The sequence below is a fragment of the Canis aureus genome, chromosome 4 (assembly GCF_053574225.1).
Source record: "Canis aureus isolate CA01 chromosome 4, VMU_Caureus_v.1.0, whole genome shotgun sequence".
NCBI classification, from domain to species: domain Eukaryota; kingdom Metazoa; phylum Chordata; class Mammalia; order Carnivora; family Canidae; genus Canis; species Canis aureus.
This window is the reverse complement of record NC_135614.1, coordinates 75,849,758-75,873,366: the sequence shown is the minus strand read 5'-3', so window position 1 is coordinate 75,873,366 and position 23,609 is coordinate 75,849,758. Positions and strand designations below refer to the sequence as shown.

Here is a 23,609-nt window from a genome sequence, read left to right as displayed (position 1 = left end):
TTTAGGCTCTTAGGCTCTCAGGCCTCCATCGCTACATTCCTGCAGGGGCCACTATTATGTTCACCACCGCATCCCCAGGTCTTTGAACGGTGCCTGGTGCAGAGTAGGAGCTTGCTGAGTAAATAAGCATCACTTGCTCTCTCTTACTCATCCATCCTCTTCCTTTTTGTAATATAAAAAATTGAAGTAGTCACTTTCAACTACAACCTCAGGCTAAGAATCGCCACCACTGTCATATTTTATCTTGTCCACACTGCTCTTCAATAACCAGGCATCAGAGTATCTACTAAATTTCTTCAGGAAAGTGTGGGTATTCTCAGAGGTTAATCTGCCAAATGCATCAGAGATGGTCAGTGAACTCAACAAGTACAAGTTCAACATTTCTGAGTTCCTACCCTGGTAGGGAACTCTGAGAGATCTTGGAGACACGCGTGTGAATAAGTAGACATGACTCCTGTCCTCCCTGAGCTTACAGTGCAGAGAAGGACACAGACAGATGTCCCTCATATGGTAAAGCCTGACGGAGCAGAAGTAGCTGGTGTTAAGAGTCATAGGAGAGACATCTCATGCAGATGGAGCCAAGAAGCTTTTCTAAAGGAAGGCGTGCATGAGTCCTAAAGATGAACAGAAATAACTCAGTAAAACTTTTGGGGAAAACACGTTTCAGGCAGAAGGAACCTAAATGCAAGGGCTAGAGGGAATGAAAATGAGGCTTCTTTGAGGAATAAAAACTGGTTCAGAATGGCAAGTGCTATGTTTGAGGTGAAAAGAGATGAAACTGGAGGAACAGGCAGGAAACACACAGAAAAGGGCACTCCTAACACTTATTAAAGAGCTGGGTCTTTACGCTTAGGGCATATGTTTATAGGTTTTCAGCATGGGAGAGATATGATCTGATTTATGTTTTAGAAATATTTCTCTAACTTTTTAAAATTTAAATTCAATTAGCCAACATAAAGTACATAGTGTCAGATGTAGTGTTCAATGATTTATCAGTTGCATGTACCACCCATGCTCATGACATCACGTGCCCTCCTTAATGCCCATCATCCAATTTCCCCATCCCCCCACCCACCTCACCTCCATCAACACTCAGTTTGTTTCCTAGAATTAAGAGTCTGTCATGGTTTTTCTCCCTCTCTGATGACTTCCCACTCAGTTTTCCCTCCCCTCCTCTGACCCTCTGTGCTGTTTCTTATATTCCACATATAAGTGAAAGCATATGATTATTGTCTTTCTCTGACTGACTTATTTCACTCACCATAGTACCCTCCAGTTCCATCCACATCAATGTAAATGGTAAATATTCATCTTTTCTAATGACTGAGTAATATTCTGTTGTATATGTATAGACCACATCTTCTTTATCCCCTTCATCTGTCGAAGGGCATCTCAGTTCCTTCCACAGTTTGGCTATTGTGGACATTGCTGCTATGAACACTGGGGCGCAGGTGCTCCTTCGGGTCCCTACATTTATACTCCTCTAACTTCTAATAGGAGAGATCAAGGGCAGAGAGACTAGTCAGGAGGCTCTGCTATAATCTCGGTGTGGTTACGATGCTGAAGCACAGTAATGCACTGGAGAGAGGCAGACAACTGAGGAAAGTATTTAGGAGGCAGAAATGGCAGGGCTTGGCAATCTGGATCGATTGAAAACATAATAAAAGAAAACCCCACCAGGAGCTTGTTTGCCACACAGGGCTCTGTGTTAACTAGCACACAGCAAAGTAAGGTATGAATCACTGTGGAGTGGCTACAATCACAAGGCGATCAGCCAATCAGGAAATTCAAGACAAGTCTCGGGCTGGTTGTATTAAGAAAGTTTGCTGTTAGCCAAAACAAACAAACAACTTACGTACTTTAGACCCAGTATGGAGTATGACACCGATTTAGAATCAGCTACCTGGATTTCCATAAAATCAGAACAACTCCCCCCACCCCCACCCCCACCCCGGCACACACTACATCAATTAGTGATCTTATATGCTAATTATTCTAATGTTAATGTCATAACATTTATAACATTTGTTAGCATTTAGTAATTTCTGTGCATGCCATTTAAAAGGCAACTCAAGGGACGCCTGGGTGGCTCAGCGGTTGAGCATCTGCCTTTGGCTCAGGGCGTGATCCTGGAGTCCCAGGATCGAGTCCCACATCGGGTTTCCTGCATGGAGCCTGCTTCTCTCTCTGCCTATGTCTCTGCCTCTCTCTCTCCCTCTGTCTTTCATGAATAAATAAATAAATAAATAAATAAATAAATAAATAAATAAATAAGTCTTTTTAAAAAATAAAAAATAAAAGGCAACTCAAACAACAACAACAAAAATAAATAAAAGGAAACTCAAAAATTTCCAAAAGACTTCCATAAGAAATCTACTCGGACGGATTTCTGGCAATATGGTAGTCTAGATACTCTGAAAACCTCTCTCAGTATTAAGTCCTTAATAAGCAATTAAAAAGGGAAGAAATCTTCAGAGGCCAAAAACAGAAAAACAAATACAAGTAAGCAGAAATTCAGAAAGAAAAGCAAAAGATGGACTGTGATGATCCTTTCTATGTGTCCCCTTTGGCTAGGTGCTGATCCCAGTATCCAAACAAACAGTAATCTGGCTGCTGCTGTGAAAGGTGTCTCACAGATGTAAATTAAAGTCCTTTATTCAAACAGTGTATGTTCTCATTCATTTGGGGAATATAAATGATAGTGAAAGGGAATATAAGGGAAGGGAGAAGAAATGTGTGGGAAATGTCAGAAAGGGAGACAGAACGTAAAGACTGCTAACTCTGGGAAACGAACTAGGGGTGGTGGAAGGGGAGGAGGGCGGGGGGTGGGGGTGAGTGGGTGACGGGCACTGAGGGGGACACTTGACGGGATGAGCCCTGGGTGTTATTCTGTATGTTGGTAAATTGAACACCAATAAAAATTATTTTATTAAAAAAAAAGAAAAAGGGATCTCTGGGTGGCACAGCGGTTTGGCGCCTGCCTTTGGCCCAGGGCGCGATCCTGGAGACCCGGGATCGAATCCCACATCGGGCTCCCGGTGCATGGAGCCTGCTTCTCCCTCTGCCTGTGTCTCTGCCTCTCTCTCTCTCTCTCTCTCTGTGACTATCATAAATAAATAAAAAATTAAAAAAAAAAAAAGAAAAAAATAAAGTCCTTTATTCATTGACTTTAGTAAAGTCAAAGAGAATTATTCTTGGTAATCTGCAGGCCTGACTTAATCACCTGGAAGACCTTAATAGTCGAGCTGAGACCTGCCTTGGACACCACCGCTTCAGCCTATGCCTGACACTTGTAGCCTTCCTGCCTTTCCTGATGGTCTGCCCTTGGATCTGGGATTTGCTTAGCCAGCCCCCACTACAGTGGTAACCAATTTCTTGTAATAAATCTCCTAATATATATCTTCTACTGGTTCTCTGGCTGAAAGCTGATTGATGCACACAGCCAGCTGCTATACTGGGGTATCTGCTGCTTGCTATTTTGCTCTAGAGGAAAAAAAAAAAAAGACAAGTTTAAAAGTCAGATTAGAGCCTAAGTGAAAAAATGAACCAGAAAAAGAAGAAACAAGTAAGCAAACCTACATTTGGTTCTCTGCGCATCAACTCTGGGTACAGGGGAGAAAACTATCCATGAGGAATCTATAGCCACAAGCCATGGATTTGGGGCCCAAGTTCATAACAAATATCTTCAAGTTCAACATTAAGCACAGAGAGAAACCACTTCATATCCCTGACTAGCCAAATTTAAAAGTGAGAATAGCAAGTATTGGACAGAATGTGGAACAATGGAACCGCTCACTCACCACACTTGAACATCAGCTTTGGAAAGTAAGTTTGTGTCATCCGGTAAAGTCAGGTGTACATATCCCATGAGATATTCATTCCACTACTTGGTATGTATCTTTGATAACCCTACAGGCTCGAATCCTAAGAAACATGTTCAAGAACAGCCTCTATGACATAATATATAATAGCTCCAAACTGGATGCAGTTCATGTCTACTCACAGGAGACTGGTTAAGTGGAAGATGCACATAATGGAATACAGTTACAGCAGAGAAAATGAGTGAATTACAGCTACATATCCTGGCACAGAACATAATGCAGAGTGACAAAATGCCCGATACATGCATTAAGATTCCATTTTCCTTCATGGTCTTACCATTTAGTACAAAGATAAAACCAGGACCAGATCCCTACTTGCCCATGTCCTATATCCAGGATGTCAGCTCTGAGGACCAAGAATTATATCCTATTCACATATGAACCCACAGAACCTAGGAGAGCACCAGACATAAAGAATATACCAAACAGATATTTGTTAAATGAATAAATTTTGAACACAAAAACACATGCCAGGAACCACTTCCTGTGTTCCCAACCTAAAGTCCTAATGCATGAAATCCCAAACTCTGATCTTATCTGCCTCAACCCCTTTCTGCCATAGATGACCCTGTAGCAGTTAGCATTTGATTGGACTAGTGTTAATTCCCCTTCTCCAACTTCCTAAAACCATAGTTTCCATTGATACTCCATCAATTAGTCACTTTAAGTCCCAGAATATGTTGACAAACAAAACAAAACAAAACAAAACAAAAACAAAAACAAAACTTCAGATAAAGGAAACTGTGTTTCCTAAGATAAAATGAACTTCTAAAGACTGTAATAAAATGAACTTTTGGACCACTGTGAAACTCCTGGACACTTTTCAATGTGGGAGATCAACATTAAGTAAAGGTATACATTTTAGAGGACTGTAATTGATAGATTTTCCTTTCTGAACTATTAGAGCACTTTTAAAGTACATCTTTTTTTTCAACACCAAAGGTGTTCCTACTTTAAACATTATAAAGACAGACCATTTTATACAAGTAAAGGTGATCTTTCTTGATATAATCACAGTAATTCAATCTTGAGACACCAACTGACCTAAGTATAAAATGTACCTTAATGTTGGCTAATGACATGGCCACTGTAGGTTAATTCCATCATCTCTGTAGGGTAACGCGGTATAAGAACACCGCAATTACCTTGTTTAGCAAGACCAAGTATGTTTCAATATACCAAGATTTTTAAGTAAAGATTTTTAAAATCCAAATGTCGAATATATTCTAAGAATATTCACAAGTTGGGACGACTGGGTGGCTCAGCTGTTGAGCATCTACTTTGGCTCAGGGCGTGATCCCAGTTTAGGGATTGAGTCCCACATCAGGGTCCCTGCATGGAGCCTACTTCTCCCTCTGTCTATGTCTCTGCCTATCTCTGTGTCTCTCGGGAATTAATAAATAAAATCTTTTTTAAAAAAAAAAGAATATTTGCAAGCACGTCAGATTACTCTTGAATCTCCAGCTATCATTTAGGCATTAAATCATGCTTGCTGTCTAGGGAAAGGATTATCACAAATAACTGATACTTTCTCAACTTCTAGAAAATACACCTTTCTTTTTTCTATCAATGTTATGTAGACGAGAGACTAGTATATTCTAGTTTCATCTATTTGGCTATGGAGTACTCTTCGTTTCATTCCAGTGATTTACCAAATTTCTACTTTGCACCTTACACTATGCTACATACTGTTTGGGAAAGGAATTCTTACTCTAATAGAACTTTCAAGACAGTTAATAAAACAAGATTTATATATTCAAGGAAGACATAAAGAATAAACATGAGGGAATATAAAGCCCAGGGTATAATAGAACCTTGACTTCTAAGCTTGGCTATATTCTGAGCATCTACTACCTTGATGGTTTTGAAAGTTCACTCCTTTCTTTGAGTCACAATTACTTCTTTGGTGAAAACAATTAAAGGTCCTTCCAACAGAACTATCTATTCAATTCTGACACTGAAAGGTTTTAAGCAAGCTTAAGAGAATACCTTTTAGAAGATATGTGTGGAGAAATTCACAATGCAAAGATCATTCCAAGTGGTATTAATCAGAGAAGTTTCCAGTACTGGTTAAGTCTTCAGCTGGCGGAGAACGAATAATGAAATGGCATGACAAGCACTATAGCTGAGGTATTGTGTGTGACCTAAATGGGGACATGACATTTGTAAACCTCACTCCTTTCCTATCCATTCCTTCTGTCTTTATGACAAAATATGTACCATTCTCAGTTCATTATTCATCAACTCTACCTCAACAGAGAAGGTGTTCATGGTGGATGCATGAGGAATAGCCTAACTCATTTCACAGCACAACTGTGGCTATAGAAGTGATTCTTGGGCCCTGTCCACTCACTGCCCTAATAATTTTCCCTGCCATACTGATGACTCAGTGATCTAAAAAATAGTGAATCACACATACAAAGTGTTATCCTATCATCCAATGTGTATAAGAGTTGGGAAATTCTTCAGGTGATTAGATCAGAGCCATAAAATTTCACATAGAAACTAAGTTATTTGGATTGGTAACTTAATCAATAGGACCATCCAGAAGAAGAATCTCTTTCCTTCTCTTAGCTTTTGCTAGAAGGAGATTTAGACAGTAGGTTATCTGATTTAGGACAAAGTTGGAATAGCTTCCTAAAGTTAAGGAATGCAAACAGCTGTCCATTTTTTTATACAGGAAACATTATAGACTCAAAATTTCTTATCCTTTACATACTCTGCTAAGATTATAGAATAAACTCCAAGGAAAGTTACCATCTATCCCAGGGTCTGGGTGAAGTCTATTGAGAAATTACTTGTCCCCTTGTCCTCTCCGTCTCCTGCTTGCCAAGTTCTGAGTCCTCTCAAACCTTTATTAGCATCGGCCTGCCCTAATTCTTTCACTATCTATCTATTTTCCCATAGAGGCCCACAGTTTCCAAATCCTTTGGACATATAAATAATATTAAGGATTCCTTTCGTTAACTGTCCCTCTGGCCCATTATTTCTTTTCTCTCTTTTTTTTATATAAATTTATTTTTTATTGGTGTTCAATTTGCCAACATTATTTTTTTCTCTTAAGAAAGGATAAACTATACAATATTTAAGAAAATGTCCCAATTTCCAGTGGCCTTTTATTCATAGATCATTATTTCCTACAAATCAGAGAGAATATGGGAATTGCAAGGAAACAACTTGGGTCAGTTCACCTCTGAAAATTATCTGAAACTGTTTAGTATAAGGTAGAGAGGACCAGTTCAGATCACTCCCAAGCAAGAGGCAGGGAACATACGTCAGTGAACTAAAAAACAAAAGGCAGCCAAAAGATGCTTTGCTGAATTCATCATCTGATAAAGTGTGGATATTTCTTTCAGTTTCTCTTCACACATCATTATCAGCATCATCATACATTTAAATCCGCCATCCATACGCAGATATGACAAGCAGTTCAGTAATATTGCACACTAAAGTATTATAACTTTGCTAATACTAAAACTAATTGTCTTTAAAGTATCTTCCTCTAGGGATTTATAAAGTTTAAAAAACAAACAATTCACCATTATGAATATCAATTGAGTATCACTGATTAATGTAGCAAGGATGTGGAGAATGCCTCTTTCCCTTCCCATTAAGAACACAGAGACTAAAGTATGAAGAAGTGAAATTATTCCTAATAATTCCTAAGCCCAAGGGTATACACTTTGTGGCAACAGAGCGGGGATAGATAACAGATTTGAGTAAGAACTACCCACATTATAATAGAACAATAATGGAACAAAACAGACTCCTCAATGCAGTGAGGAGATTTAAGTCACCATACCCTTTAATCCACATGTTGGTTCCTTCTGTTCTGGAACTCTCTGCCTCAGCCTCCTGTAAATGATGTGTGGGTGGTACTCTCCCTCAGCCACTGGATGCTTTTTGACGGGCTCAATGAAGAAGTCTCCATGTGGTAGATGGAAAAACCCAGTCTGTAAATATACATAATACAAAGATCTATTTGAATCAATTCTATATCTATGCAAAGAAGATTATTACAGTGAAAAATACGTAGATCTGATGATACCTGAAAACCTGTAAGACCAGTGCTTTCAAAGTCTGCCATTTCATCTCACAGGAAAGCTACACATGAACAAGTTAATGAGGTGTCTTTATAGTCACAGTTATTCAATATTTTGGGGTCATGGATCCCTTTTAGATTCCAATAAAAAAATGTATCCAAAATGTGGCATGCAATGTTGCAGGTTCATTCCCAGCCCCTAAAACCATTGCTGGTTATCTATGAATCTTAAATTAGGAACCAGTACTTCCCAGTTGCCCTATTATGGAATTGATACCTAAACCCCATATTCCATTGATAATTTTTTGGAAAACCTGTATGGAGGTAGTCTAGCAATATGTTCACATAGCTGCTTGACCTGAAGTGTTTTGGCCACAATGCTCTCATGGAAACAATAGAAACAGAGCACAGAGTCCCTGATCTGAGACTGAGTTTCCAGGAATCCACAGTGCAAAGTCCTCTGTCAGTTTCCAGGGGAGGGGAGCCCTCTCACTCACAGATATGGGAATCAGTGATAAGCTGGAAAAAGCCCAAGAATGAATAACTCTTTCTGGAGCTCAGATCTAGAAGTGGTATATGCTACAACTCTCTTTTCTGTTCAGGGGAATTTCTTAGTGCTCATTTGAGATGTTTAGAAAACTCATTTGCCAATGATCTGCTAGGCTGGACTTGAGGCTCAGGATCTGAATTTTATATTAACAAAGAAAAGAACTTGCCCTAGAAGACCTGCCTAAGGCACCATACTGAGGTGATCAGGAGCTCAGCCTCTGGAATTCAACTGGATTCAATCCCAGCTCCTCCACTTAGTAGCACTGTGACCTTGGGCAAGTGACTTGCTCAGTTTCAGCTTTGTCAAGTGAAAAATGGGGATAACCAAGGATTGTTATGAAGGCCAAATGAATTAATATATGCTCTTAGAAAAGGGCCTGGCTCATAGTCTCATCTATCACTAGTCTCTTTCCGGATTTTATGTCATTTCGTTGTATTAGGATCAATATAGCAGATCAGTGGATAATAAGTTTTGCAAGAGTAAGCCTGGAAACACTGGAGGGGTTAGGGAAACCATGAAGGCTTCTGAGTTCAAGCCCCCTCACTATCCCTCAGCAAGCTACAGCTGCCCTGCTCTGCAGAGGAGTCTGAAGACTAGCTGAGCAGCCCCTATACTCGAAAAGACAAGAGGGGCTCATGAAAAGAGGCTGCTGTCTGTGGACAGTCCGTGACTTGGATGTCTTTCCAAAATGTTTGCTTCCCTGGACCAGTAACATAACTGGATCATAACATAAATCTCACAAATGGCTTCCTGTTTTCATTACTGACTTTGAAATGTCTTTAATAACATGGGGAATAGGAAAAAAAGGCACACTTTACTGGCAGTCATAACAACAGCTGTGTGATTTTGAATAGGTCACCCCACCTGTTAAATGGGGGTAAAACCTACTAATTCATAGGGCTGTTAGAAGAATCAAATGAGTCAAGGCTTATAAAAGTGCCATGCAAAGTACTTTACAAATGCAGGTTGGTAATGCTTTCTCTGAGAAATCCCATGTGACATAAAGAACTGACAAGACCCAGATTGTAACAGAATAACTGCAAACAGACTTACGCAGTGCTGAGATTTGGTTCCATTTCTACTCTAAGACAAAGAGCACAGACATGAGAATGTAAGCCTATTGCTGATGGAACTCATTTGTTCACAGAGAAAAGGAGGACTCAAAGACTCCTCAGGGAAGGCTGGTGTGGGGTCCCTTTGTGCAACTGCTATCAACCTAATACTGATGTCCTTGAAGAAAAAAACATTTGCCAACAAGAATGATTTATTGGTATTTCTTTAGCCTCAAATTCTGGACCCAGGTGGTACAGAAGAAACAGATGGGGCTCCAGCTGAGAACATAATAACTATTTATGAGCAACATGAATGAGAATGCCTGAAAGCCAAACAAGCATTTTCCTAAAGGTTTACTTTCATCTCATTCCTCCACGAGGCCAGCCCTGCACCTGGAAATCACCTACTCAGCCTAAATATTTCTCAGAAGCTGGATGGTGACAACTAGGAGGGCTGGCTGACTCACCAGCTGGAAGGGAAGCAGGACACCTGCTCACACGCATGGACCCCACATGTGTGTCACACAGAAGGAGAGGGGATGAAGAGACACCTACTGGTCTGGAGGAGAATGAGGTGGGAAGATTTTCTAGCAGAGCTCCGCCCCTCTTCTCTCCACCAGTATATACACACAGGGCTTTATACAAGAGTATCCAGGTGGCAATGGTTTATTGGTCTCTCCTCACCTAACCAGAGCCAGGTCATGCCGAAAGAACTCATATATGGTTTGCTTTCCAAACAAAGGACTGGCCCCATGCTTTCCTGAGGCTAACTGCCCTACTACCAGTTCTGGAAGAGTCACTCTTCATTACAATCTTCTCCATAACCTGCTCACCTTTCTTAGATCTTTGAAGAATGGGGATGGACTTGAAAAAAAGGTATCCATTTCACTGGGGGCTTGTACTCTGTTCTCAGAAGAACCAGGGCAGAATGAACCCCAGGTAGAAGCTCAAAGACAAATCTGCCCTTCTCTCCATTGTCATCTACTCTTTCCCTCAGTATCCAGTAGTCTGAGCACACTGTTAACTCCCTGTTGGAAATAAACTCACGTCCTTGTTTGTTTTTTGTTCATTTTTTAAAGATTGAATTCATTTATTTGAGAAGCAGAGAGAGAAAGCATGAGTGGGGATGGGGGGAGAGAAGTAGGTTATCCACTGTGCAGGGAGCCTGATGTAGGGCTCGATCCCAGGACCTGGGATCATAACATGAGCTATAAGCAGATGCTTAACCAAATGAGCCACCAGGGTACCCCTCACATTCTTGTTTTAACTAAGTTATAAATACCTGTGAATGCTTCCTGAGGCTATCTTCTTTTATTTTTTTTTTTTGAGGCTATCTTCTAAGAATTGTTTTAAGTAAATTTTATTTTGAAGATTTATAAACATATAAAAAGATATACAAATCATAACTGTAAAGTCCCATAAATCTTTCCTAGATGGAACAGCTAAATGGAGAAACAATATTCCCAGTGGCTGAGAAACTCCCTATTTCCCTCCCAGTCAATACCATCCCCACCCAAGGATAACCATTATTCTGATTTCTAACACTAATAAATTAATTTTAAGCCTGTCTTTAATTCTTTATAAATATTACTTGACAATAAAGAAAAAATGTCTACTAATTCATTTCAAGTGTTAGGGACCGACTAATGGAAAAGATTTTAAGGCAGGTGGATTTCTTAAAGCTCATTAAATCACTTTTCAAGTTGCTTTCTACTCATCAGGCAAGCCCAGCTGGGGGGCATGAGACAAAGGGCTGAGCCACTTAGGTGTGAGTCAGTGGCATTGAACTTCTACTGCTCTCTGCTAAAGGAAGGTGGGAAAGGACCTTCACAGACTCTTTAGAACCAACTTATTTTTGCCAGTCTTGGATTGAGAATAATTGCCTACAACCTCTTCTCCTCCTCCCAACAAAGTGTTAGTCATCTTGATATAAATGACATTATACTTCCATTAGTGCAATGATTTGGGGTCCTGTAGGCAACTAGCACCATCTAACAAGGAAGTTGTGAACAGAGTGTTCTAGAACCACACAGCCTAGAGACCCTAACCTATGCTGGCATGCTTTCACTTAACCTATGCTGGCATGCTGGCATGCTTACCATAGGCAAAACCTAGCAAACTAAAGAGTAACAACCATAGTATTGTAAAATACATAAGAAAGAATTACTAAATCAGTTCTGACACGCAGAGCTCTGTGTTGCACAGCTCAAGGGGGTGCTGTTGACATAGGAAAAAGGTGTGAATGGCACCCCTTGGAGTTGTGCAATGGAACAGTGCTGCCAAAACTTGTCAGCCTGTCCTGGAAAGAAATCCCTTTTCATTTGAAAATTTAAGAAGTTACCAGATTGGCTTTTTCTTTCCATGATGATGCAGACAACAAGAGCAATATACTGGTTTGGGATAAAGAGGTACTCAGATTCTCAATTACAGTACATGAATCCCGGAAAAGATACCCAGTTCCTCACTATAATAGTAGTGGTAGGCATAGCCTAATGTACAGGCTTGTTGACTCACTATGTTGTACTCCTCTCAATGACACTCAAATAAAAATTAAAAAAACAACATTAGGTAAAATTAAAACTTCAGTTCTGCTGTTATATTAGCCACATCTCACATGCTCAGTAGCAGCATGCAGCTTGTGGCTGTCAAATTGGATGGTACAGATGTAAAACATCTCCATCATCACAAGAAATTCTCTTTGGCAGCATTGTTGCAAGAGGTGGGGACCAGATCGGTGTTGTTATAATATCTGCCCCGTATGGTAACTCCAGGTGGATGCACCAGAGCATGTCTTCCTGGCTTGAGCTTTTTCTCCTCACACATCAGTCACTAGCACTGCCAAGACTAATATGCAAAATCTTCATGAATTTATGACATTACCAGTCACTCTTCCCTTTGGCTCCTCACTATAATAGATAAGAAAGAGGATAAAATGCACCCCAAAATTATCCTTATTGATTATCAATCTGTATCTATCACTTGGCCAACTCTATGCTAAGAACTCTAAGAGAGATACATAAACCTCAAGGTTTACAATGCAGCCAGGAAGACAGGACTTGATATGCAGCACCCCTGAGAAAGGTGTATATTTGGGGTGTGATGGGTACGTAGGTGTACCTAGGTGCTACAGATTCCATTGCTGTGGTTCAGATGAAGACCAATGAGGAAGAATGCTTTCAGAGGGCAAACACGGAAGACCGCACTTCTATAGTCTCTAAGATACTAGGCACAGTTGTAAAGCCAGGACAGCCTCCCAGAATTATTAACTTTTTTGTCGCTGGCTTGCAACAGGCATTTTATTATTTATTATATAACCTAAGTCAGAAGTCAAGAGATGATAGAACCCTCAGAATAAGATGTAAGACCACTGGGAAGATTCCCCCATGATCCCAAGAGCTCCCCGAGTGGCCTGCATGGAGCCGAAGGGAAGAGTGACTGGTAATGTCATAAATTCATGAAGATTTTGCATATTAGTCTTGGCAGTGCTAGTGACTGATGTGTGAGGAGAAAAAGCTCAAGCCAGGAAGACATGCTCTGGTGCATCCACCTGGAGTTACCATACGGGGCAGATATTGTAACAACACCGATCTGGTCCCCACCTCTTGCAACAATGCTGCCAAACAGAATTTCTTGTGATGATGGAGATGTTTTACATCTGTACCATCCAATTTGACAGCCACGAGTGCAAGTTGCTACTGAGCATCTGAGATGTGGCTAATATAACTAACAACAGAACTGAAGTTTTAATTTTACCTAATTTTATTTTTTTAATTTTTATTTGAGTGTCATTGAGAGGAGTACAACATAGTGAGTCAACAAGCCTATACATTATGCTATGCCTACCACGAGCATAGTCACCATCTGTCACCATACAACGCTACTACAATATCATTGACTATATTCCTTACTCTGTGCCTTTTATCCTCATGACTTATTCATTTCATAACTGGAAGCATATATCTCCCACTTTCCTTCACCCATTTCTCCCATCCCCCACCCCCATCCCTCTGGCAACCATCAGTTCTGTCCTCTATATTCAAAGGTCTGATTCTGTTTTTTTGTTTGTTTTATTCATTTGTTTTGTTTTTAGTTTCCACATATAAGTGAAAATCATAGGGTATTGGTCTTTCTCAGTCTAACTTATTTCACTTGCATCATATCCTGTAGGTCCATCAATGTTGTTAAAAATGGCAAGATCTCATCCTGTTTATGGCTGAGTAATATTCTGTGTGTGTGTATGTATGTGTGTGTGTGTGTGTACACATCTTCTTTATCCATTCATCTATCAATAGACATTTAGGTTGCTTGCATATCTTGGCTACTATAAATAATGCTATAATAAACAGAGGGGTGCATATATCTTTTTGAAGTAGTGTTTTTGTTTTCTTTGGGTAAATAGCCAGTAGTGGAATTATTGAATCATAGAACAAAGCTGGAGGTACCACAGTTCCAGATTTCAAAATAGTTTTAATCAAATATATATAGTATTAATCAAAATAGTATTAGTCAAAATAGTATGATACTGTCACAAAAATAGACACCCAAATCAATGGAACAGAATAGAGAGCCCAGAAATAAAGCCCCTGCTTATATGGTCAATTAATCTATGACAAAGGAGGCAAGAATATACAATGGGGAAAGCACCCTCAATAAATGGTGCTGGGAAAACTAGACAGCTACATTCAAAAGAATGAAACTGGACCACTTTCTAATACCACACACACAAATAAACTCAAAAAGGATAAAGATCTAAATGTCATACCTGAAAGCATAAAAATCCTAAAAGAGAACACAAGCAGTAATTTCTTGGACATCAACCATAACAATATTTTTCTAGCTATGCCTCCTCAGGCAAGGAAATAAAAAAGAAAAATAAACTATTAGGGCTCCATCAAAATAAGCTTCTGCACAGCAAAGGAAACCAACAAAATAAAAAGACAACCTACTAAATAAGAGAAAATATTTTCAAATGATCTATCTAATAAGAGTTGAATATCTAAAACATATAAAGAACTTCTACAGCTCAACACCGAAAAATACATGATTAAAAAAATGGAGAGAGGACCTGAATACACATTTTTCCAAAGACGTGCAGATGGCCAACAGATACATAAAAAGATGCTCAACATGACTCATAATCAGGGGAATGCAAATAAAATCCACAATGAGATATTACCTTAAACCTGTCAGAATGGCTACTACCAAAAAGATAAGAAATAACAAGTATTGGTGAGGATGTGGAGAAAAATGAACCCTTGTGCACTGCTGGTGGGAATGCAAACTGGTCCAGCCACTGTGAAAAATAATATGGAGGTTCCTCAAAAAATTAAAAACAGGGGCACCTGGGTGGCTCAGTGGTTGAGTGGCTGCCTTCAGCTCAGAGCATGATCCTGGAGTCCTGGGATCGAGTGCTACATCGTGGTCCCTGCATCATAATCTGCAGGGAGCCTGCTTCTCTCTCTGCCTATGTCTCTGCCTCTCTCTCTCTGTCTCTCATGAATGAATAAAAACAATCTTTAAAAAATTATAAACAGAAATACCATATGATCCAATTTCATTTAACTTTAATTATTATCTTAAATTCAAACAGCCATAGGTAGTTAATAGCTACCACCTTGGACTGTATATTCCCAGAGACTGGCTAATGACCAAAGGAAATCCACACCATATGCATCATAGAGTGATGAGTTCTGTAATCAAGGCAAAGTTGAAGACTTGCCTTAAAAGAAATACAATCTGCAAAAATGTGACATCTCACTATAACAGTTTGCTTTTCAAGATCAAGTCAATCAGGAGCCAGCTTGGAAACACCAATGAATGTACTGACACAAACTTCAGAGAAATGAGAGAGATAAGTAGGTATAAACAATCCAACGTTTGCCAAAATTAAAATGAAACACTGGGAGCAAATTTGGCTGGATGAGGGTTGTGAGAGGGGGCTGCCATTGTCCTGAGACCAGAATGGAAGGGGCGTGAACCCTGGGACTGGAGTTGTGATCATATAGACTTGGAAAGCAGATTCCACTTCTAGAAGGTGTTGTTCCCCTGACAGCCCTGAAATATCAACCTACATGTTCTCATACCTCTCCCATGCTCTTCAGAGAAGCTTCAGAGAAGCACAATCCTAATATACACAAGACCACATCCCACTCCCTGGTTGGTAGTTTAGAGTCTAAATAGAAAATATAACGCTCTTCATTTAAAAAATCTGATGAGGGGGATCTCTGGGTGGCTCAGCAGTTTGGCACCTGCCTTTGGCCCAGGGCACGGTCCTGAAGTCCCAGGATCGAGTCCCGCGTTGGGCTCCCGGCGTGGAGCCTGCTTCTCATTCCTCCTGTGTCTCTGCCTCTCTCTCTATCACTCTCTATATCTATCATGAATAAATAAATGAATAAATCTTTTTAAAAAAATAAAAATAAAAAATAAAAAATTTGATGAAATGGATTCCAAAAAATATATAAGTTCAAAAAGTTATGACAGGGTTTACTAGAAATAGCATGAGCTGTGTGACCATGGTCAAATTGGTCAATATAGCGAGCCCCAGTTTTCTCATCTGTAAAATGGAACATCATCTATCTTAATTTGCAGGGTTATAACTATCAGAGACATTGTATGTAAAATGCCTAGCGGAAGGCTTTACTGTATTTATTGGTACCAAACAAATGCATAGCAGCTCATGTTGTCAAAGCACCATCCACAGTGAACACAATACAAAGTGGTGATGAAAGCAAGTCCATCTGCTTGATTCATCTCTTAGCTCCAAGTAACTTAACTTCCCTGGGCCTCAATTCCTTATCTGAAAATATGAACAGTGAGAGTAACTTGTTAACTAACTGATTAAGACTTGTCAATGTGTATTGAATGAGTCAGTGTAAAGCACCTGGATGAATGTTAGCACAGAAGTGCCTCAGAAGTGTAAACTATTAGCTATTATGAGAGTCTAAGGAGCATTTCCCCCAGATGCCTGGTGTGATAGTGAATTTTACATGTCACCTTGACTGGCTGTCAAAAGTCCTGATTCAGGGCAGCCCGGGTGGCTCAGCGGTTTAGCACCACCTTCAGCCCAGGCCATGATCCTGGAGACCCAGGATCAAGTTCCATGTCGGGCTCCCTGCATGGAGCCTGCTTCTCCCTCTGCCTGTGTCTCTGCCTCTCTCTCTCTCTCTCTCACACACACACACGAATAAATAAAATCTTAAAAAAAAAAAAAAAAGTCCTGATTTAATATTACTTCTGCGTGTCTGTGAGGTTGTTTCCATATGACATTAACATTTGAATTTAATGGGATTCAGTAAATGAGAATGCCCTCCCCAATGTGGGTGGGCATCATCCAACCCCTTGAGAGTCAGATCTTTACTCTGACTCTCAGGATTTATACACACCATGAGTTCCTCTGCTTCTCAGGCCTTCAGACTCAGATGAAATTACTCCATGGTTTGCTTGGTTCTCCAGCTTGCAGACGGCAGATTATAGGAGTTCTCAGCTTCCTTAATTGTGCAAGCCAATTCTTGACAATAAATCTCCTATATATAAGTATATAGTACACTAACTAGGGGAGAATCAATGGCCAGTGGGTGTACACTGAGCTGTCTGGAAAAAATCTGAAAGGAGACAAAATTAATAGATTTCTCCTCCTTCCTTTTTGGTAGTCTGAGAGCTCAAACTGACGGTGGAGGCCTTCTAATGAAACTTCCAACACATCATGGGCATCCCCTCAGCCTGAAAGGCTGATTTTCCGGGCATCTCTCAAGAAGAATTGAGCTTAATTCACAAACTGGAATTTCTTCAAAGGAATGAAGGCTGAAATCTTCAGTTTCAAACTTGAAACTTAATTTCAAGTCTCTAGGTCAGCCCTGGATACCAAATCCTGGCCTCTTTTCCCCCTGAAATCAGAATCTACAGCACCGTTTTTCTGCCTCTAATGGGAAAAGCCAAACTGGAGACAGGCTGAGTTACAGTCAACTGCAGCACTAACAAGCCATGTAGCTTTGACAAGTAATTCAGTCTCTCTGAGCCAGTTTGTTCATCTGTCAAAATGGTGATGACAGATGTCCTTTGCTGAGGAGCTTTAGTAAGAACTGAATAAAGTAATACACAAAGATGATCCCAAGCAGGGGCTGGCCTTCAGTAAGTGTTGCCATCTCTTATAGATTTCCTCAAGGTGATAGTGTTTGGACTCTTCTCTGTGGCTAGATCATTTCTTCATTTTGCAGCATGGTGACCATAGTTATTTATTTCTGAAAGTACTCACTTATTGGTTCTAGAAGAAAACTTTCTGCTCAGGTAAAGGTAGAAAAGCTGTCTCTCATTAGTTGTTCTCAATAGATAGCCCTTGGAACTAAGTGCATTTACCCCATTCTAATTCCCAAGAGATGTTCACATAGCTTCACTGACTATTGTTCTTAGGGAAGAAACACTAAGTCCCTGTGAGAAGAATAGCCACTCAGCCCACTAAAGGGGATCTTTAGAAATAAAAACAAAATGACTAAAAAGAACAGGTTATCAGATGGTCCACTTATTTCTAATTTTTGTGTGCAAAGGAATCTTGGAAAACTTATTAAAAATGCATGTCCCCAGGAGTCTTGCCCAGAGATTCTTGTCAGACATCTAATGTATACCCAGGAATCTGCATTTTAGCAAGCACCTGGGATACAGGTAATTCACGTATCCTACATTGGAAAACATAACACTATTCCAATAGGTGTTGATTTTTTTTATCTTCTTCTACCACCAAACCAGCATAACATTAAAGATATGGAGAAATACTGTCAATGATCCCAATTAAACACTCAATCAAAAGAAGTTTCAACTATAATGACTGCAATTTGTGGAGGATGATCCCCTGAATCTGAGGTTCACAGAGAATGCCCATAACACCTTAACAGATCAGATCGATAAAAGATGCCCAAAACAGCTTTAAACATTCTAGGAAATAGATTTTCTAATTGAATAAGTGTTTTGGATTTGAAATGTGGTATCATTTGACATTAAGAAGGTGGGCCATCTGAAAGAAGGTAACTTGACACAAATGCTGAAGAACCCTACCAAACCTATTCTTCTTGAAAATTAAAAAAGGAATTTCATTACATCTCTAACCATGCATTCCATGATAAGCTAACAAGTTCAAGGAGCATTGGCTAAGAGATATTGTAGCAACCAAAAACCCATTATAACTTTTCTCTCACAGTCTTCAGGGACAGGGTGGGAGCGTCATGGACGACAGTGACTTACAAAATGGTCTTTCCCATCCTGAGCAAAAGGAGGGATGTCAAAGACATAGGACAGTTCTGACTACTTCTCCTTCTCTCAATAATCTTCTATCAGAAAAATATTGTTCCTCAGAATTTCTTTATGGCTTTGCCTTTGTGGGGGAGAGGCTCTAAGTAGCAATCCATGTTCGTCATCACCAGAAAATTAGAAGTCCAACTAAAAAGAAGCAGAAAATTGCCAGCACACTGGAAGCCCAGGAAACATGTTATTAAGGAGAACAATGGAAGAGAACCAGCTTTGCAGAAGTGAAAGCACTGTCTCCCAGGGGGAGCAGAAAACCATTATGGCGGATATGGCCAAGATACAGCACTATTTTTTCACGATGCCCCAGCAGGTCATCATTCTCAGTCCAGAAACCATCCTCCACTATAAAGATACAAAATCCTTCCTGGGCTGTGGAGAACATGACCCTGGCTCTGCTTCTCCCACCATGATGCTTTACTATCCCTGGTTGGGAGTGCTTCCACTCAGGCAGGAAAGAGCACAGCAGCCAGCCAAGACTGTTGCTATGGCCACCAAAGTGATTTTGGCCTGAAACATGGCATTCCAGGAATGTTTAACAGTGGTTTAGGGACAAAGGTGGATGTCTTCTCTGGTGGCCTAGTGATGGCAGTAGGCAAACCATGAGGGATTTGATAGATGCTAGCCTCACCAAGTGCAGCAGAAAAAGGGGGAAAAGAAAAAGAAAAAGAAAAGAAAAAAGAAAAGAAGAAGAGAAAATAAAAGAAAAAGGAAGAGGGGTTCCAGTGTGAGATCTTAAAGACATGGATGTAAACACTGATATTTATAGTGCATTACATCTCTAAAATGAAAAGATAAAAAAAGATTTGCCTTCCCAAGGGCTCTTTCATTAAAGAGTACGTCCACATTCACAGTCTCTACTTTCTAAACCCCCCTGAGGTCACAACTACAGCAGAACAAATTTTACTTATTTGTAATCCCCCACTGACCTATAAGAACAGGTCTGGGCAACTAGCATTTTTGGCCAAGAACAAACAAAACCTTCTTCCTCAGCAGAACAGACTTTCACATCCTTGAAGACAATATTAAAATGGTAAGGGGAAGGGTTCTAAATGACTATATTCAAGAAAGAAGGAAGAAGTTGAGAGAGTCCCAGAAATAATCCAGGGTATAGACAAAGCAGCCTCTGGAAATGGAGAGGCCGGAAGAGAGAAGATCCACAGAGGATCTAAGATAGGTCCAGCTGGCAGCCAAAGTGAAAGACCTGCAAAAAGAAACTGGAGCCTTTTACTTGATGCTTGACAGGAAACGTACAGTATAAACTCCTTTACCTTTTTCACCAATGAAATCTTCAGTAAAATAAACATTTTCTATAGTCACATGATGTGACTAGAAGTGCTATGTCCTCCTCCAAAGATGGCATAAGAAGAAAAAGAGAGGCGAACCTCTTTTTCTCTTTCAGTAGAGGTAAGATCGTCTGCTTATGGCACACAGGCAGGGCAGTTGGGAAACTGCTCTGAAGAGTGGGAGAAGACACTGCCCTATTATGGAGCCTGCCTGAATGCTCAGCTGACCCTGAACCACTGAAAAGCCAGTCAAAGGAAATGACAAATAGGGCAACTGCAGGAGACGTTGTGGTTAGGAAAGGGAATTTAAGTGTTCAGATGTGATGAAGTGAAGGATCTTTAAATGGGGAGACTGTTGACAATGTAATCACAAAGGTCCTTAACAAGAGGGAAGCAGGAGGATCAGAGTGAGTAGCAGGAGATGGTATAATGACAGAAGCAGAGATCGGAGGGATATGGGAAGGGGCCACAGGCCAAATATCACAGGGGCCTCTAGAAAGTGAAAATAGCAAGAGAACAGATTCTTCCATGAAGCCTTCAGAAGGAATGAAGCTCTAATGGCACTTGATTTTTGACTTCTGACCTCCAGAACCATAAAAGAATAAATTTGTGTTGTTTTAAGTCATGTTGTTTGTGGTCATTTGTTACAATGGCTTCAGAAAACTCCTACACCTATGGAGTGGTCCGCAAAGTTAACCCAGGCACAGAAGTCCAGGGAAGGGGAGTCAAGAAGGTCAAGGGTACGTGAGGTTAAGAAATGGCCTTGACACACAGTAAAAAATACATTTCACATCGAGACTCCAGTACATAACCAAACCAATGTTTCAAGAAGTAATGCTTCCCTCTTTTCCTATGTAGGAGGCATTCTGATATATTCTGCTCAGTGTTCTAGTTTTTTAATTTAAATTCTGTTTCCAACACATTACATTGATTTCACATCCATGTAATGGATTACATTACAGATTCAACCCACAGATTGAGTGGATTACAACCTACAGATTCAAAAACATTGATACGGTGTTTGGGACTTTATTGCCAAATCTGCATCTGAGTTCTTATCCTGAGTCTATACTCTCTTCCTGTGTGACCTTGGCTCACAGGAAGATTGATGAGTCTCGGGCTGTTCACGTGAGCAATGGGAAATGCCTACTTTGATTAAGTTGTTATTAAGGAAAAAGGAACTATAATTAAAAAGCACCTATCCCTGGGTGGCGCAGCGGTTTGGCGCCTGCCTTTGGCCCAGGGCGCGATCCTGGAGACCTGGGATCGAATCCCACATCGGGCTCCCGGTGCATGGAGCCTGCTTCTCCCTCTGCCTCTGTCTCTGCCTCTCTCTCTCTCTCTCTCTGTGACTATCATAAATAAAAAAAAAAAAAAAAAAAAAAAACACCTATTACAGTGGCTAGCACATAGCATTAGTTCAGAAAAAAATAGTAGCTTTCTCTAAAATCAGAGAATCTTATCATCATAAGACCCTTCAAGGGTTTACTTTTGCAGCTCATACTGGAACTCCATCCTCAACGCCAAGCATCCACACCACAAATGCACTTCTACCAACAAAAGATAATTTCTCAAGGTATCCACTATTGCTAACTTATGTTAATTATTAGAAATCCCTTTCCTTTGTGGAGTTAAAAATCTTTGTCCCCATAACTTCCATGCATCATCTTAGGTCTGCTTTCTAGATTTATACTGGAATACGCCTATTATCTTTGTACATAGTATTTACTTAAGCATACTGCATAACATTTATCAGGTGCCACTCAGACTGCTCTTTTTGGAATATTTCCATTTCCTTTAACCTTTTTTTCCCCCTAAATTTCCTATTGTGCTAATTATCAGCACTCTAGTTAATCTCCCTGGCACCAGCTTGTCAATATTTCTCTTAAAATGACACTAGAATTGAGTATCGGGAGGTCAGCACTTCAGTACCATCAACTTTGGAGAAATAAAATAGTGGGAAAGGTCTATATATTTTTCCTACACAATAATCAAATTCTGCAGGGAAGAGATTGCTAAGGCAAAAATTTGGTCTAATAAGGACTTCTTTTACTGGGGCTTAACAAAAAGATCTCTTTTCTCCATCATATCACAAGAGGTTCAGGAAATGGGCTCTAGAATTGAGGAAAATATATCATGACAACAATGAAGATAAAACGTCTCAGTGCTCACTGAAGTTTAATAATTTTTTCTATTTATTTATTTATTTATTTATTTATTTATTTATTTATTTATTTATTTTTAGTTTTTTTTTTTTTTTCTTGAACAGGCTCTGAACTGACCAGGCATCTTCTTCATTAGAGTTTGATTTCCCAGCCATTCGGACCCTTCCCTCAGCATCCAGGCAGAGGTGGCCTGTAAACAGTTTATGGCAGTGCTATTTGGGGAATGAACACACCACACCAAACTCAGCCCTCTGCAAACAGTCCAAATCTCTCTACAAAATGAACAGCCAGTGTCTGGATATTACTTTTCGGGGGAAATGCTGATTTCCAGAGTACATATGAATGACATTTCTCTTTCTTTTTCCAATATTTTATCTCCAAAGATTTCCAAAGCACAGAGAATTCAAGGGATTGTATAATCAATACCCATATGCCACCACCTAGATTTGACAAATATTAGTATTTTTCCACCTCTGAAGTGCATACGCTGCATTATTTGAAGACACTGGGGGAGTTCTGCATGAAGGCCTTCGGCATGCTTGTCCTAAGCAGCATTCCCTTATATAGTCACAGTTCCATTCCCTCACCTAAGAAAATGAGTAGTAATTGCACAACATAACCTATTTTTCGTTCCATGTTCAAATGTCCCGAATAGTCCCCAGAATGTCTTAGAGCTACTCAGTGTTTGTTTGTTTGTAACCAGAATCTAATAACGTTTAATACAATGCATTTGGTTGTTAAATAATAAGTTATTTTTTAAGTAATTCATATTACCTCAGGCACATAGCTTAACATAGTGGAATATTTCTTATAAGTCTGTTATGAAAAACAAAAATCTTTTGCTCTACCTCATCCAATCCCCAGAGGCAATGACTTTTGGCTTTTTTAACATTATTCTTCTGGAAGCTATCTCCATATTTCTGAATAACATGCTGGGCTTCTTGTTTGGTTGTTTGTGTGTTTGTTTTAATCAGTTTTGGACATTATCTGAGGTACTGTGCGGGCCGTAACATAGGTAAGGTTTTGGCTCCCTTACACAATCCCACTATCATTTTCCCAATATTGGTACTTCCATCAAACCAATACAAACAACTATATTTACATTATTAAAACAGCATCAAGGCAAACCCGGTCCTCAGCCAGTATGTGCTGATACAACTTACCAGCCAGTATCTACTCTAGCGGGCTGGTATCTATGCCATGTAGGTTGCTAGTACTTTCTTTCTTGCGTAGCCTTTTGTTTTTCTTGGCATCTTCACTTACCTTTCTTTTCTTATGGCATTTCCTTCTTTGTTACATCAATCCATCCTTTTAAAAATCCCCAGCATACCAGGCATTATTT

General features: G+C 39.9%; 1 protein-coding gene across 1 annotated transcript in view; it reads right to left on the bottom strand.

Annotated features, from left to right (window-relative positions):
• Positions 1-23,609, bottom strand: part of ADAMTS12 (ADAM metallopeptidase with thrombospondin type 1 motif 12) — a 310,224-nt gene that overhangs the window by 188,076 nt on the left and 98,539 nt on the right. Inside the window, exon 3 of the mRNA XM_077894289.1 lies at positions 7,684-7,834. Within this exon, the coding sequence (XP_077750415.1) occupies positions 7,684-7,834 (151 nt within the window). The remainder of the gene's footprint in view (positions 1-7,683; positions 7,835-23,609) is intronic.